This window comes from Amaranthus tricolor, chromosome 2 (assembly GCF_026212465.1).
Source record: "Amaranthus tricolor cultivar Red isolate AtriRed21 chromosome 2, ASM2621246v1, whole genome shotgun sequence".
NCBI classification, from domain to species: domain Eukaryota; kingdom Viridiplantae; phylum Streptophyta; class Magnoliopsida; order Caryophyllales; family Amaranthaceae; genus Amaranthus; species Amaranthus tricolor.
This window is the reverse complement of record NC_080048.1, coordinates 2,004,830-2,017,755: the sequence shown is the minus strand read 5'-3', so window position 1 is coordinate 2,017,755 and position 12,926 is coordinate 2,004,830. Positions and strand designations below refer to the sequence as shown.

The 12,926-nt window shown below is 30.6% G+C and overlaps 1 protein-coding gene across 1 annotated transcript; it reads left to right on the top strand.

The window, feature by feature from the left end:
- Positions 1–5,958: 5,958 nt before the first annotated feature.
- On the top strand, positions 5,959–8,134 carry LOC130806572 (uncharacterized). Its single transcript, XM_057671706.1, has one exon. It carries the CDS (start codon positions 6,191–6,193, stop codon positions 8,117–8,119), a length of 1,929 nt encoding a protein of 642 aa, XP_057527689.1. The 5' UTR covers positions 5,959–6,190; the 3' UTR covers positions 8,120–8,134.
- The last annotated feature ends 4,792 nt before the right edge of the window (positions 8,135–12,926 follow it).

The window sequence follows — 12,926 nt, the reverse complement described above, 5'->3', positions numbered from 1 at the left end:
TTTTTATTGTATGAGATTCAAGTTTTAGTTAGATAACTGAATGTTGATCATTTAAGGCAAAATCATTGGGGTGAACAACAATAAATTGCCCCGACGAGGTTAAGTGGCTTTTGTTTCGGCAGAATTTGGAGAGTTGGATGTAGATACTCACCCTTGAAACAACAAAAGAATTGTTTTTGATTGGTCATTGGTTGCAAATGTCATCTGCAATTTTTAATTGAGCTGCTAGCCTTAAATTAACCGGTGAAAAAACTTTAGCGTAATCTTGATGTAAGGGAAGGTGTTTGGATCCTCAAATGGCATGAGGAGGTGTACAAGATAGTAAGAAACAGAGTATAGGCAAGAGCAATCAAAAAGATTGAAACTTTGATACACAAAGCACACACACAATCATAAACGGTATCTTGAACACCTCCCCTCAAATAGGATTATATTCCTACACAAGCTCATTATAAACCTAATTACCAACTTGAACCGATACTTAAAGTTTTAAAATTTATTCTTAGCTTAACTTGTGATTAGAATTTTAAAATAAATCATAATTTATAATTAATTAAAAATAAAAAGTATTGTGTATTTGGTTTTAAATGACAAACTTATAGATTATACATTTTTTTAGGGAAAAGAGGGGTAAGGTAATAGTCTATCTCCGAAGTATTTTTATCCTTACTCAAGCTATCGTTGTTACAAATTTAATATTCCTTTTATTTTTCTTTAAAAATTAAATAAAGTTTAGTAGACATGAAAATTGAGTAGGAAAATAAGACAAAAACAAGTTGATAACAAAAATAAGTGGTTAAGATGAAGAAAAAGAGTATATATTTGTGGATGAGATTAAAAGAAAAAAGTACGTTTATTGTCAAAAAAAAATGTTGCAAAATTAATAAGACAAATTAAAATAAAAAAGATGCAAACTAACACTAGGAACATAGGGACTATAAATTAGGTTAGTTAGGGCATGTTCTCTATACTTACATTAAACTTTTGAATTGATGGAGTTGAACATAATTGAATTGAATATAAACTAAAAGAATAATGAAATGAGAGAGTAAAAATTAATAAGCTGAATTAAACTCAACAGAATTTAAAAAAATAATTTAGAGGAAAAATTAACTTAGAACATACCCTTAATTATGCATAATAAATAAATATATGCTTAACTTAATTAATGAACATAAAATTATCATATCAAACAAAAATGAACATAATCGATAACTACAAATCCTGACTTTTAAACGAAGACTAATTCAATGGTGAACTTTTAGTGATAGTGTTGGCCACTATCACCCTATAATACTCCATTTTAGTGTCATGCTCTTGTCGATTTCCCTATGGCCCGGTCCATCACATCAAGTTTGCTTATTAAAGTTCCTTAATTCTAATTTTAGACGGTTTTATGATTTTTTTAAATTAGGAAACCATTTTACGATGAGATAACTTCAAAACAAAAAACCTATAAATTAAAAGTTTTTGTATAAGGTAATTACACAGTGAGACCATCTTATACAAGAATTTGCGATTAATTAAACATACACTTTCATATTTTAAATACTTTCTTTTAATTATTTAATATATAACACGTCATTTAAAATATTTAAATTAAATACTAAATTATTCATTTTTCTATATTTAGGTGTGTCGTATAGATATGGTTTCATATAAAAGTCATTTATTTGAGTTTATCACTACAATCACCTTACTTCTAATTATTATAAAGCACACAAGTAGTTAGTGTAGAATTTTATGTGCTATTATTAGATACTAATTTCAACTTTAAATTTCTTGGTACATTCCAATTGAGGAAAAAAAGCGTATTATGAAAACATTTTATATGGAGTAAATACAAATATGAAAAATGTCTTTTAAGTAATACACAAAAGTGAAGTATTACGGTACCGTAATTTCTACGTTTTGAAATAGTGACTACTCGCTATATAAGATGTAGTCTAAATATTCATCTTTCAAGCATATTTATGATCTGACTAATGTGTAAATAGAAATATAATCAAGTGAGATTTTATTTAAACCGTCTAATCACATATTTTTATAACATCAAATTTTTATAATTTTTAGTTAAGTATAATTTAAGATATAAATAATAAACATCACGCAATAAATAATCAAACTTACGCATTAAATTACACAAACAATAACAAATATAATAAAACGTAGAAAGTATAACTATTTTGACTTCATCAAAAATATTTTTAAGTAATAATGCACCATTAATATGATGGTCAGGTGGAAATATAAAATTTCAAATCTTAATCAATAACTACAAATCCTGACTTTTAAACAAAGACTAATTCAATGGTGAACTTCTTAATCAATAACTACAAATCTCAATCAATAAATTTTAATTATAAAATTATAAATGAAAATTTTGAAAATGACAGAATTTGAAAAGTCATTCTTAAATTCTCAATGTTAACTTCTTTAAAAACAATAGTGAACTTAATTTAATTAAATTCAAATTTGATTTTTTTTAAACCTATCAAACTCTAAATTTAAGCAAATTTTAGTTTTTCAAATAAAAATTTTCAAACATGGTAAAAATTATGCATCTAACAATTATCATAATTCCACATGTTAAAGCAACAAATATTTTTAAAAACATTGCAATTACACTTGACATCAAAGTCATATTTTTTATTAATTATTATTGATTATGTTTAGTTGGGATTATATTATTTGTGAGGTAACTTGTACAACCCTTGGAGTATATTCTTTGCTTCCAAAGTTCCAATAAACCTACTTTAGCTACGAAGTATATTTCATCCACAATCTTAAGATGAGGTTATCCTAAAAACTAAATTATTAGTATACTTAAATGAATTATTCTTTTCCTTTACCTAGAAAAATAGAAATCATTATTCATCATGGTAGACATGTTAAAAGTTTATTACATAAAAATTTTATTTTTAACCATTAAATTTTTTTGATTCAGGATAGGTCACCATTAGGGATGGTCATGGGTCCAGGACCCTGTTGGACCCGCCCCTTTTTTAAGGGTCTGGGTCTTAATTTTTTAGACCCATCGGATCCAGGTCCGGGTCTGGATCCAAAAAAAATTTGACGGGTCCGGGTCCGGGTCCTAAGGTGAAGACCCGGACCCGGACCCTAAACTTTAAATTTTATATTTTATATTTTCTGAATTCTGATTTTTCTTTTGCATAAATGAAAACCTTATTTGCGACTTTTCCTAAACTCCAGTAGGCACTAACCCTAATTTTTCTTTCTCCTCTAACATCTCTGCACTGCGCCTCCATCGCCATTCGACCTCCATCGCCATTCGCCATCACCAATCGTCTTCTCCACTTCAGTCGAGACTCCAGGTATATTATTATTCGTTGGTTTGTCAAACTCCTCCGGACCTTCCTCAGACACTCACTTATCCATCCTCATTATCAGTCTCCACGAAACTTCTCATTGACGGCTCACCTACTCGTATTTCATCTACTCTCCTCCGCCTTCTCTTCCGGCTTCCCCCTCTACATCTTCTTCTACTTCTACGGACCAGAGAAATTCATCTCTAGGTTTAGTCAACGAGTTCAATTTTCGATTTTTGTTCGATTATGTTGAATGTAAAGTCACAATCACTGTGTTTTTGTCTTCATCTCTCGCACCTATTTACAGTCATGCAATCTGGTAAACTATCTTAAACCCTAATTTTTCTTCTCTTTTCTGTTTTCGCTCAATTTTCCTTATATTTCTCATTGAATTTCAGTATTTTTGGTGAGAATAAAATTGAATTCATGGAATTTGTGAGAATTGTATGATTTTAACTCTGTTATTGTTGTTGTTTGGAAAATGATTGAACACAGTTATTGATTTATGTAAATTTGAGAACTGTATCAGTGTCCGATTACTTAGAGCTATAATCTGCTGATTTGAAATTTTTTTAAACACATATAGTTTTCAATATCATACTGGAGTATTGCTGATTTGCTGTATTGATTTGATTTCTGTTCTGTTTTCAATGAGGAATGAGGAAGGTTCAATTTTGACAAATCAAAGAGGTTTTGTATAAGACCCATTAAGAACCCTAGACCCTGTCAGATCCGTAGGGTCCGGGTCTGGGTCTGAAAATTTTGGACCCTTAGGGTCCGGATCTGGGTCTGGATCCAAAAAAAATAAAAGGGTCCGGGTCCGGGTCTGGCCAGACCCGCTCCAGACCCGCCCCATGACCATCCCTAGTCACCATTCTTATAGTTAAGGAAAAAAGGATTTTTTTTTACTTTTTATTATAGGGTAGGCTGAGGAAGGAGGTGGACTAAGTGAGAATCGAATCCAAACCTTTCTAAAAAAAACATTTCATCTTGTAGGTAGTAAAAATTAAACTCTTATCACAAAAGTGAAGGAAAAATTCTACAACCACTAAGTTCACTCATGATTTTCAAATTTTCAACTGATCAATTGAAAGATTCAAGTTAAAATATTTTGGTACATATATATAACTCTAACACAAATATACTTATACAAAGGGTTGGATAACAATCAGATTAGGTTCACATAAAAATAGAATGGATTCGAAAGGGCTTAAACAAAACAATAAAATGTGCACAAATGGGTTGGACCTCTTGATTCGCACTAATATAGCCCGAACCATTTATAATTTTGTTGTTTAAAATATTTTATTGGTACATATATATAGAGTTTGTTTTAGCCCATTTTATTTATGTACGTAAAGAATTCGTTTGAAGTCTAACCTATTTTAAAACTTGACAAATTAAATGCCGACATATTTAAAAGACAATCCTCTTGGCCAGGCTAATCATGGGTAAAAGTTTCAATTGGTCAAGAATCTCTTTAGCAATCTTTGCAACCTTATGGTTAGTCTAATCATGATTGATAAGCTCAAGATGAAGGGTCATGATTCAATGATCACAATCACAATATAAAAGAGCAATTAGCAAATAAGAAAGCGAGTATGCGACTAGTCAAATGTATGACAAATTGGCAATGCGCAGGTGTAAACAGAATGACAAAAAGGAAGCCACTTTAATCTTTAGTAGGAGTAATTAGTATTGGCTGTCTAAAGTTATCCAACAATGGCTATGGCCCACATGGCATTATAAGCGCGTTTGTCCAAAATATGGATTTTAACCTTTTTAATTCTTCCAAATTAAGCAAACGCTTCGACAATGGAAGTATTTAAAATAAATTCCCCTTTTTTATATTTATCGGATTTTGTAATTAAATTTAAATTCATCCGACTTTAAATAAAATCTAAAATTATGTAAAAATTAGTGGATACAAGACTCGATTTTAAACCGATTTAAAATATCTGACCCAAAATCAATCCAATGACCCGAATGAACATCACACCATTTCAAAATAATCATCTTGATATTTTAGGTCAAGAAAATACGTCTGCATAAAATTTGATTTAAATTGAAAAAAGAATATTTGCCATTTTTAGAAACACATTTTGATTTTTAAAGATTTTAAATATATAATTATGGTTTGATATGGTTTTAATAAATTTAAGAGTGAACCAAATTGAAAAGTGCATTTTGAAAACAAATTATTTTTAAATTATAAACAAATAAAAACGTGATAAGTGACTTTTTTTCAGAAGTGATAATATTTACAATCTTAAGAGTTTTATATAAAATCAACAAATTTTCTTTATTATCATTTGTTTTTGTTTATTAAGAGTATTTAATATGAAAATTGGAAATAATTAATATATTATGGAATTATTTAAAGTTTTCAAAAAAATAAAATTAAATTAATAATTTATAATAGAGTATCTTATATTTTTAAAGCAAGTATAGTATTTAAATTACATAAAAATTACTAGATTTTTTCTATACTGCTCTAAAAATTATATATATCATTTTTTTAAAGAAGCAACTTGTTTAACATTGTAGTATTATAAGTCATTTAAACCTTCAAAATAAAATGTCATATAGAGTTCAAACGTTTATATAATAAATGAATGGTTGAAACTAAAATTCTTTTCAATGGAGGCTTATCAAAAGGAAGGAATATTATACTCTATCCAAACAAGAACAATCATTATTTGAAATTTTTTGGTACAAAAACTTTAGAATAGAGCAAGTATATACTTTACAATTCTACTCATATACCAGTATAAATAGATGTATAAATAATGAAAAGCAATAGTAAATCCCCAACATGAAAAGATCACAAAACCAACACACTCTCTAAACAACCAGAAAAAATGCAGTCACCTTCAACAAAAGAATCTTCACAATTATGTTTTCAAAATTGCTACCCAACACCATTTTTCGCTCTAAATGAATCTGAAAACCCCCCAATTTCAAAACCCAGAAATTCTAGAGCAGAAAATCGTCGTAATTTTACTTCACAAACAACATCTTCATTATTCCCAAACACAGAATTCAACAATTCCGATTCACTTCCTTCTTTACAGGAATCATTTGATCAGTTCATCACAACATACCCACATTACACAGAAACGTATCAGATTGATGAAATTCGAGCTAAAGAGTATTATAATCTTTCTTTATCTAATCATGTTTGTCTTGATTATATTGGTATTGGGTTGTTTTCATTTTCGCAGCTTCATAATCATTTTTCATTTAGTTACCCATCAACATCTTCATCTCCGCCGCCATTACCGCCTCATAGCTCGGATTTCCCGGTATTTCATTTGTGTTATAAGTCGGTTAATCTGAAGAATCAGTTAATTGAAGGTGGGGATGAATCGAAATTGGAATTTTCAATCAAAAACAGGATTAGGGATTTTTTGAATATTAGTGAAGATGATTATTCTGTTGTTTTGACTGCTAATAGAACATCAGCATTTAGATTAGTAGCAGAATCATACCCATTTGGGTCTTATAAGAAATTGTTGACTGTTTATGATCATGACAGTGAAGCAATTGAAGGAATGATTAGTAGTTCAGAGAAGAGAGGTGCACAATCAATGGCGGCTGAGTTTACTTGGCCAAGATTAAAGATTAATTCATCAAAATTAAGGAGTATGATTACAAATAAGAGTTTAATTAGTAAGAAAAAAGGGCTTTTTGTGTTTCAGCTTCAATCAAGAGCTACAGGAGCTAGATACTCTTATCAATGGATGAAAGTAGCACAAGAAAATGGCTGGCATGTTCTTCTTGATGCTTGTGCTGTGGGACCCAAGGACTTAGACAGTCTGGGATTGTCTTTATTTCAACCAGATTTTCTTATTTGTTCATTCTACAAAGTTTTTGGGGAAAACCCATCTGGATTTGGGTGTTTATTTGTGAAAAAATCAGCAATTTCCCTATTGGATTCTTCAACTTCTGCAGGAATTGTTAGTCTTGTCTCAGCAAGACAGTTATTTTACCTACCAGATGAATCTTCTGGAACAGAAAATGAGATTGATCAAGACCTTGATTTGGGTTCTTCATCATCCAATTCAGGGCCAATACATGTTCAATCATCAAGAATGGAGAAAGGGGAATCCTCTACATCATTAGTAAGGTTAAATGGGGATAAATTGTCAGAAATTGAGGTCATAGATGAAACAAATGAAATGTTTATTGGTCATAGAAGCACAAGAATGAGTAGAAAAAGAAATTCCCCAATAGAATGTAGATGTTTGGATCATGTTGATTCTTTAGGACTTTCACTAGTGAATAGCAGAACAAGATACCTTGTAAACTGGCTCATAAATGGCCTTAAAAAGCTGCAACACCCGAATTCGGATCGAGCAGTTCCATTGGTGAAAATCTATGGGCCAAAGATAAAGTTTGATAGAGGTCCAGCCTTAGCTTTTAATGTGTTTGATTGGAAAGGAGAAAAGGTTGAGCCAATTTTGATACAGAAACTTGCTGATAGAAAGAGTATATCTTTGAGCTATGGATTTCTGCATCATATATGGTTTTCTGAGAAGTATGAACAGGAAAAGGGTAAGGTGCTTGAGAAGAGAAGATTGGAAGAAAGGGGTTGTAATTTGGGGAACAAAAGGAAAGAAAAGGAACATCTGGGTATAAGGGTAGTTACAGCTGCATTTGGGTTTATTGCTAATTTTGCTGATGTTTATAAGCTTTGGACTTTCATTGCTCAATTCTTGGATGCTGATTTTGTTGAGAAGGAGAGATGGAGATACACTGCCCTTAATCAAAAAACTATTGAATTCTGAAAAAAAAAAAAAATTGAGAAAATTAGGAAACCATTTCGGTGTGATCTTATAGGTAAAGTTGCTGATCTTCTCGATTCTATTTAAGTGGAAGCATTGTTGGAATTATGTCTCACTATTGAGAAAAATAGGAAACAATTTCGGGGTAATCACGAAGGTAAAATTACATATATTCGATCTTCGCATAATCTACTTAAGTGGAAGGATTGATGGGAATTATATACTACGAGGTCATAGTATGTTGTGGAATCAAATGGTAGATTTTGTAAGTAAAGCCTATTTAAATTTTTATGTGTTTTTTGTAGGTGGTAAAATATGATGGTAATTATATGAGTATAGTTTTGGGTAATTTTGTTACAAAAATCCAAGAACAATTACTATGGCAATTAACCTATGATTTTCTATTTGTCATTTCTTTACAAAATTTATTCAAAATTTGTATGAACAATGAAACCTACAGAGAAAATGGCATATTTAAAATATAATCACACTATCATTAATAATACTATTGAAGTTTAATACATTATCATAGTCTTAGGGCATATTTTCATAAAATTACTGGAACTTGATGTATAAATGTCATTTTATTACCACTTATCATATAAGTTATTGACGTACGTAAAATACATTTTACTTTTATTTTGTCTCTCGTTATGAGCTTGTACACATACTTCTAAAGCTACATCACTTGATGCATCATTCCAAGAGTGTCCTAAAGTCTCTCCACCAAATTTTAGTACATAATTATCTCCGAAGATTTTGTTTGAGCATGTATATTCCAAATGTAAATGCGTCTTAAAGCAAAACAGGAAAAACACAAAAAATTTCTATAAAATTTTGCATTATTTTGAATTACGATGTGAAATCTAGAGAGTAATATGCCTTAGAAGAAGACAGGTGGTATCAGTTGAATAGGTTGAAGTCTAATACCAGTAAACCAGTAAAGCAGTGGTCCAAACAAGAAAGCTCCCTTCATATTATGATTAAGACAACATCTAATCAGACACAATCATATACACATGCAAAGCAAACTCCTATGTCTTTCAGCATTGCGTGCATGAAGATGTCGATTGTAATATGCAAGGTAAGGAGTTGTTTGTACAAAGTCTAAAAGGCATATATTTGACGTCTTAAATATTGTCTAAGCGAAAATGGTCTTTTTAACACGTGGACCAAGGTGTTAGATCTTAGAAATTAGTAATGATGATTAAAATTTAGAATTTTGCTAAAACAAAAGAACATGTGAAGGTTTATATTTATGCTCGTATATATTTAAAAATTTTTTATATAAATTTTATTTTTATCAATTACTAATTGAAGGAGTAATAATAGGTGTTAACGAAAATTTATAATGAAATACACATGTTTGAGGATCGAGTTATATTTTCTTCGGGGTGACATTCTACTTTACATAAATAACTTCAATGTTTACTATTTACCACTAGTTCTGACTTTTTACCTGATAATATGTGATTATATATCGTGTCATCATGAAACGGGTTTATATAATTAGTCTATTTTTTAATTGATCACTTTAAGATTACAAATGATCAATAAGGTTTTAAGTGGTCATTATAGGACTATAAAAAGTGATCACTTTAAGGTTAGACATGATTACTTTAAGACAGTAAATGCTGTTAGGTCAGTGTAATAGAGATAATCTCATCGTGAAATCGTCTTATTTGAAAATCTGTGAATAGACGACTAGCTAGTGACATTGGGAATGAAATGGTGTTAGTAGAATAATAATAGTATAAAAGGGCAATAAACCGTATCACTGGGCCGATTTTAGTTGGTGAATTGGATTACGCACAGCCCAATATAGTCCGGGTTACGTCCATAATTCCTCAAGTATTTTCAAAACATACATGGGCCATGTAGTTGGTTGTTCAAAGCACTATTACATTTCTGGCCCGTTTGGTAGGTGGTAATAAACGGTAGTAATGAGAATGAAAAACTAGTGTAATTTTGGTTGAAAAATCTCTTGATTACCTTAATGGCCATACTCGTCCAACTTCAATTATCTCATTTTCTTCATAAAATTCATTCCAATGCATTACCATTGAGAGGTGGTATTAGGTGGTAATGGAAATTTGTAAACAAAAAAACTTTTTTGTGATCAAAGTTTCATTACCATGGGAATGATATGGAACTTTTGATGAAATTTTACACTATAAATCATTCCCATTACCACCATTTACTACTACTAACCAAACGGGCCGTTCATTTACATATCATATCACAAATAGTCATATGAGATGGTTTTACCATATGCACGCTTAATACATGGGTTAAATAGTTAATTTCACACATATTATGAGAATATAGACTCCTTATTTGAGGTTCTCTCACCGAGAAATGATCTCTGACAAGAGTAGCTCTTTACTTATAGCAGTCACACATTAGACCTCTCCACTCATAGTTAAACTGTTCATCTCATGATTTTTTGACCTATAGATGGTAAAAAATAACATCATAAAATGAAAAGTTTATCGGTATTTTCAACGAAAATAGAAGATGGTTTTAAAACTTAAGGTATAGATACTAGAAGACAGACTTATGTCTTTAATTTCTTAAGTTGTTTTAAAATGATGAATATAGTGTTGAAGTTTAGACTCTTTATTTTATTTGATGTGAGAGAGTATATAAGATATTTTTTTATTTTTGAGGCTAAATTCACCTGTTTAAACTATTAGTTGAATTAATTACTTAACATATTAAAATAAGCATTAAGCATATGTTACGGATTTTTACTCTATTCAACTGGAATTATAAGTGTTGAATATGAAAAAAACTTATATTACATGCACACTTTAAATTCAAATTACCGTAGGAGGGGCGACATAAACATATAACATGAAGTATATATTAGAGTCAAAATTATCGTTTTAAATTGATAATTGTAGCTTAAGAATTTATCATATATGCCCTGTCAGTAACACAACCAAACCAAGTTCAAGTGAAAGTCATGTAACATGACGTTATAGTGAGGAAAGCAGCATTAGAAAAGTGAGTTCCAACTTTAAAATTAAATTACTTTGTATACTCTCCATACCTACCATATTATCTAAATAAAAGTCTTATAATACCAAAGTCCAAAAATAATAATCCCTCATTTTCTTTATGATTGTTATTAATAATGATAATAAATATTAGAGGTGTTTATTTGGTTTATCTGCTATATTTTTGGGTCGATATAAAATCGAATTTTGTATTCTTAATATGTTGGTTTTTACATAATTGATAATATATTTGATGTCGGGTCATATCAAATTTAGTTACAAGGTCGAGTAAATAATAGATCATCAGATTAAATTATTAACGAAATTGTTAACGTCAGTAGCAATCCCAGAAAGACTCGGTATAAAAGGAAAAGCAACTCAAGGTAGGGGCAGACTTCTCAAAAGAAAATCTGGTTTATGAAATGATCTGACATCATTAAGGGACCAGTAAGATTTGAGCTATAAATTTAATGGCATGCTTCACTAAATTCCTATTAGATTGGACAAACTAGAATAACAAGGGCCAACCTTCACATATCTACTGAGTACTGATATAAGATTTAGTCAGCTAATCAGCATATATGCCAGCTGAGATTTCTAGTCATGCATTTTTTTTTTTTTAATCTCTAAATAGTGCAGTCCTTTTCTTTCATTGGTCCAAAAAGTGTGTAATCCTTGATGAGATTGCCTGTGGGCCGAGCTGAGATTTGTGGGTCTGGTTAATAGGTGAGGAACCTCAATGGGCCCACTGAGCAACCGGGCTGGTCGGAGTGGACTACATTAAGTGACCAACCTTGTAAAAGGAGTGGTCTGAGCAAAGGGTGGTTTAGGTGAGCTCATGCTAACTTGGCGTCTAGCCGACACTAGAGTCGTGCATAATGAGTAATGACAAACTATAAAAAAAACTTTTGATAGAAATAATCACTTAGCTTGATCGTAGACTTATTGTTCAAAAACTTTATTCACAATCAAATATAGTCATGGTCATCAATTTAATGTCCTCACAAACAGTGGCAGATCCAGGTTTTGAAGTTTCAAGGGGTACTAACTAATAGACGAAATTTCAACGGAGTTTTATTTGTAAAATTAACAACTATTTTTTACCCATACTTGCTAAATTTTAAATACGACATATTATAAAAGGAAATGAAACAAAATAAATCAACTGACCTAATTAAAAAAATGAGATAAAATAAATAAATAAGACAAAATTACTAAAATAAAGGAGTATTTATCATCAAAAGACTTCAGTATTAATTTTACACTTTTACGCTTGCCAATAGAAAATCTACTTTGAAAAGTTTTTAAAAAACGCCTACAGATATGTGACCCTATGGACTCAAACGTAGCTCTGCCGCTGCTCACAAAGTCATTAGCCTAGTGTCACAAACAAACATATGTTAATTGATAGGAAACTTAAAATGGAGTCAAACCATCATAAAGAAAACTAGTGAATCAAAAGTTCCTCATCAAATAAAACTCTATATGAATGACTAATGATTATATTTAATTATTTCAGATGAATTTTAAAAGAAAATATGCTGAAAAATGCAAATTTCTGAGAATCATAATCATAAAAATCATAGTCATTAGGAGAAATATTAGTACTAGACCAACCCAATTTCCTCACAATGCCAGCTGATGGTGAAACCCACTCACTCAATTCTCAACAATAACCTATGGACCTCCCACCTAGAGCTACTCATAAGGGTCATGGGTTGGGTTTCAACATAAAGCTAATAAGACATGTGCATTGGGCCTAAGCCCCTTTTAATATATTCATTTTAAATGGGCTGGACCTTAAATTG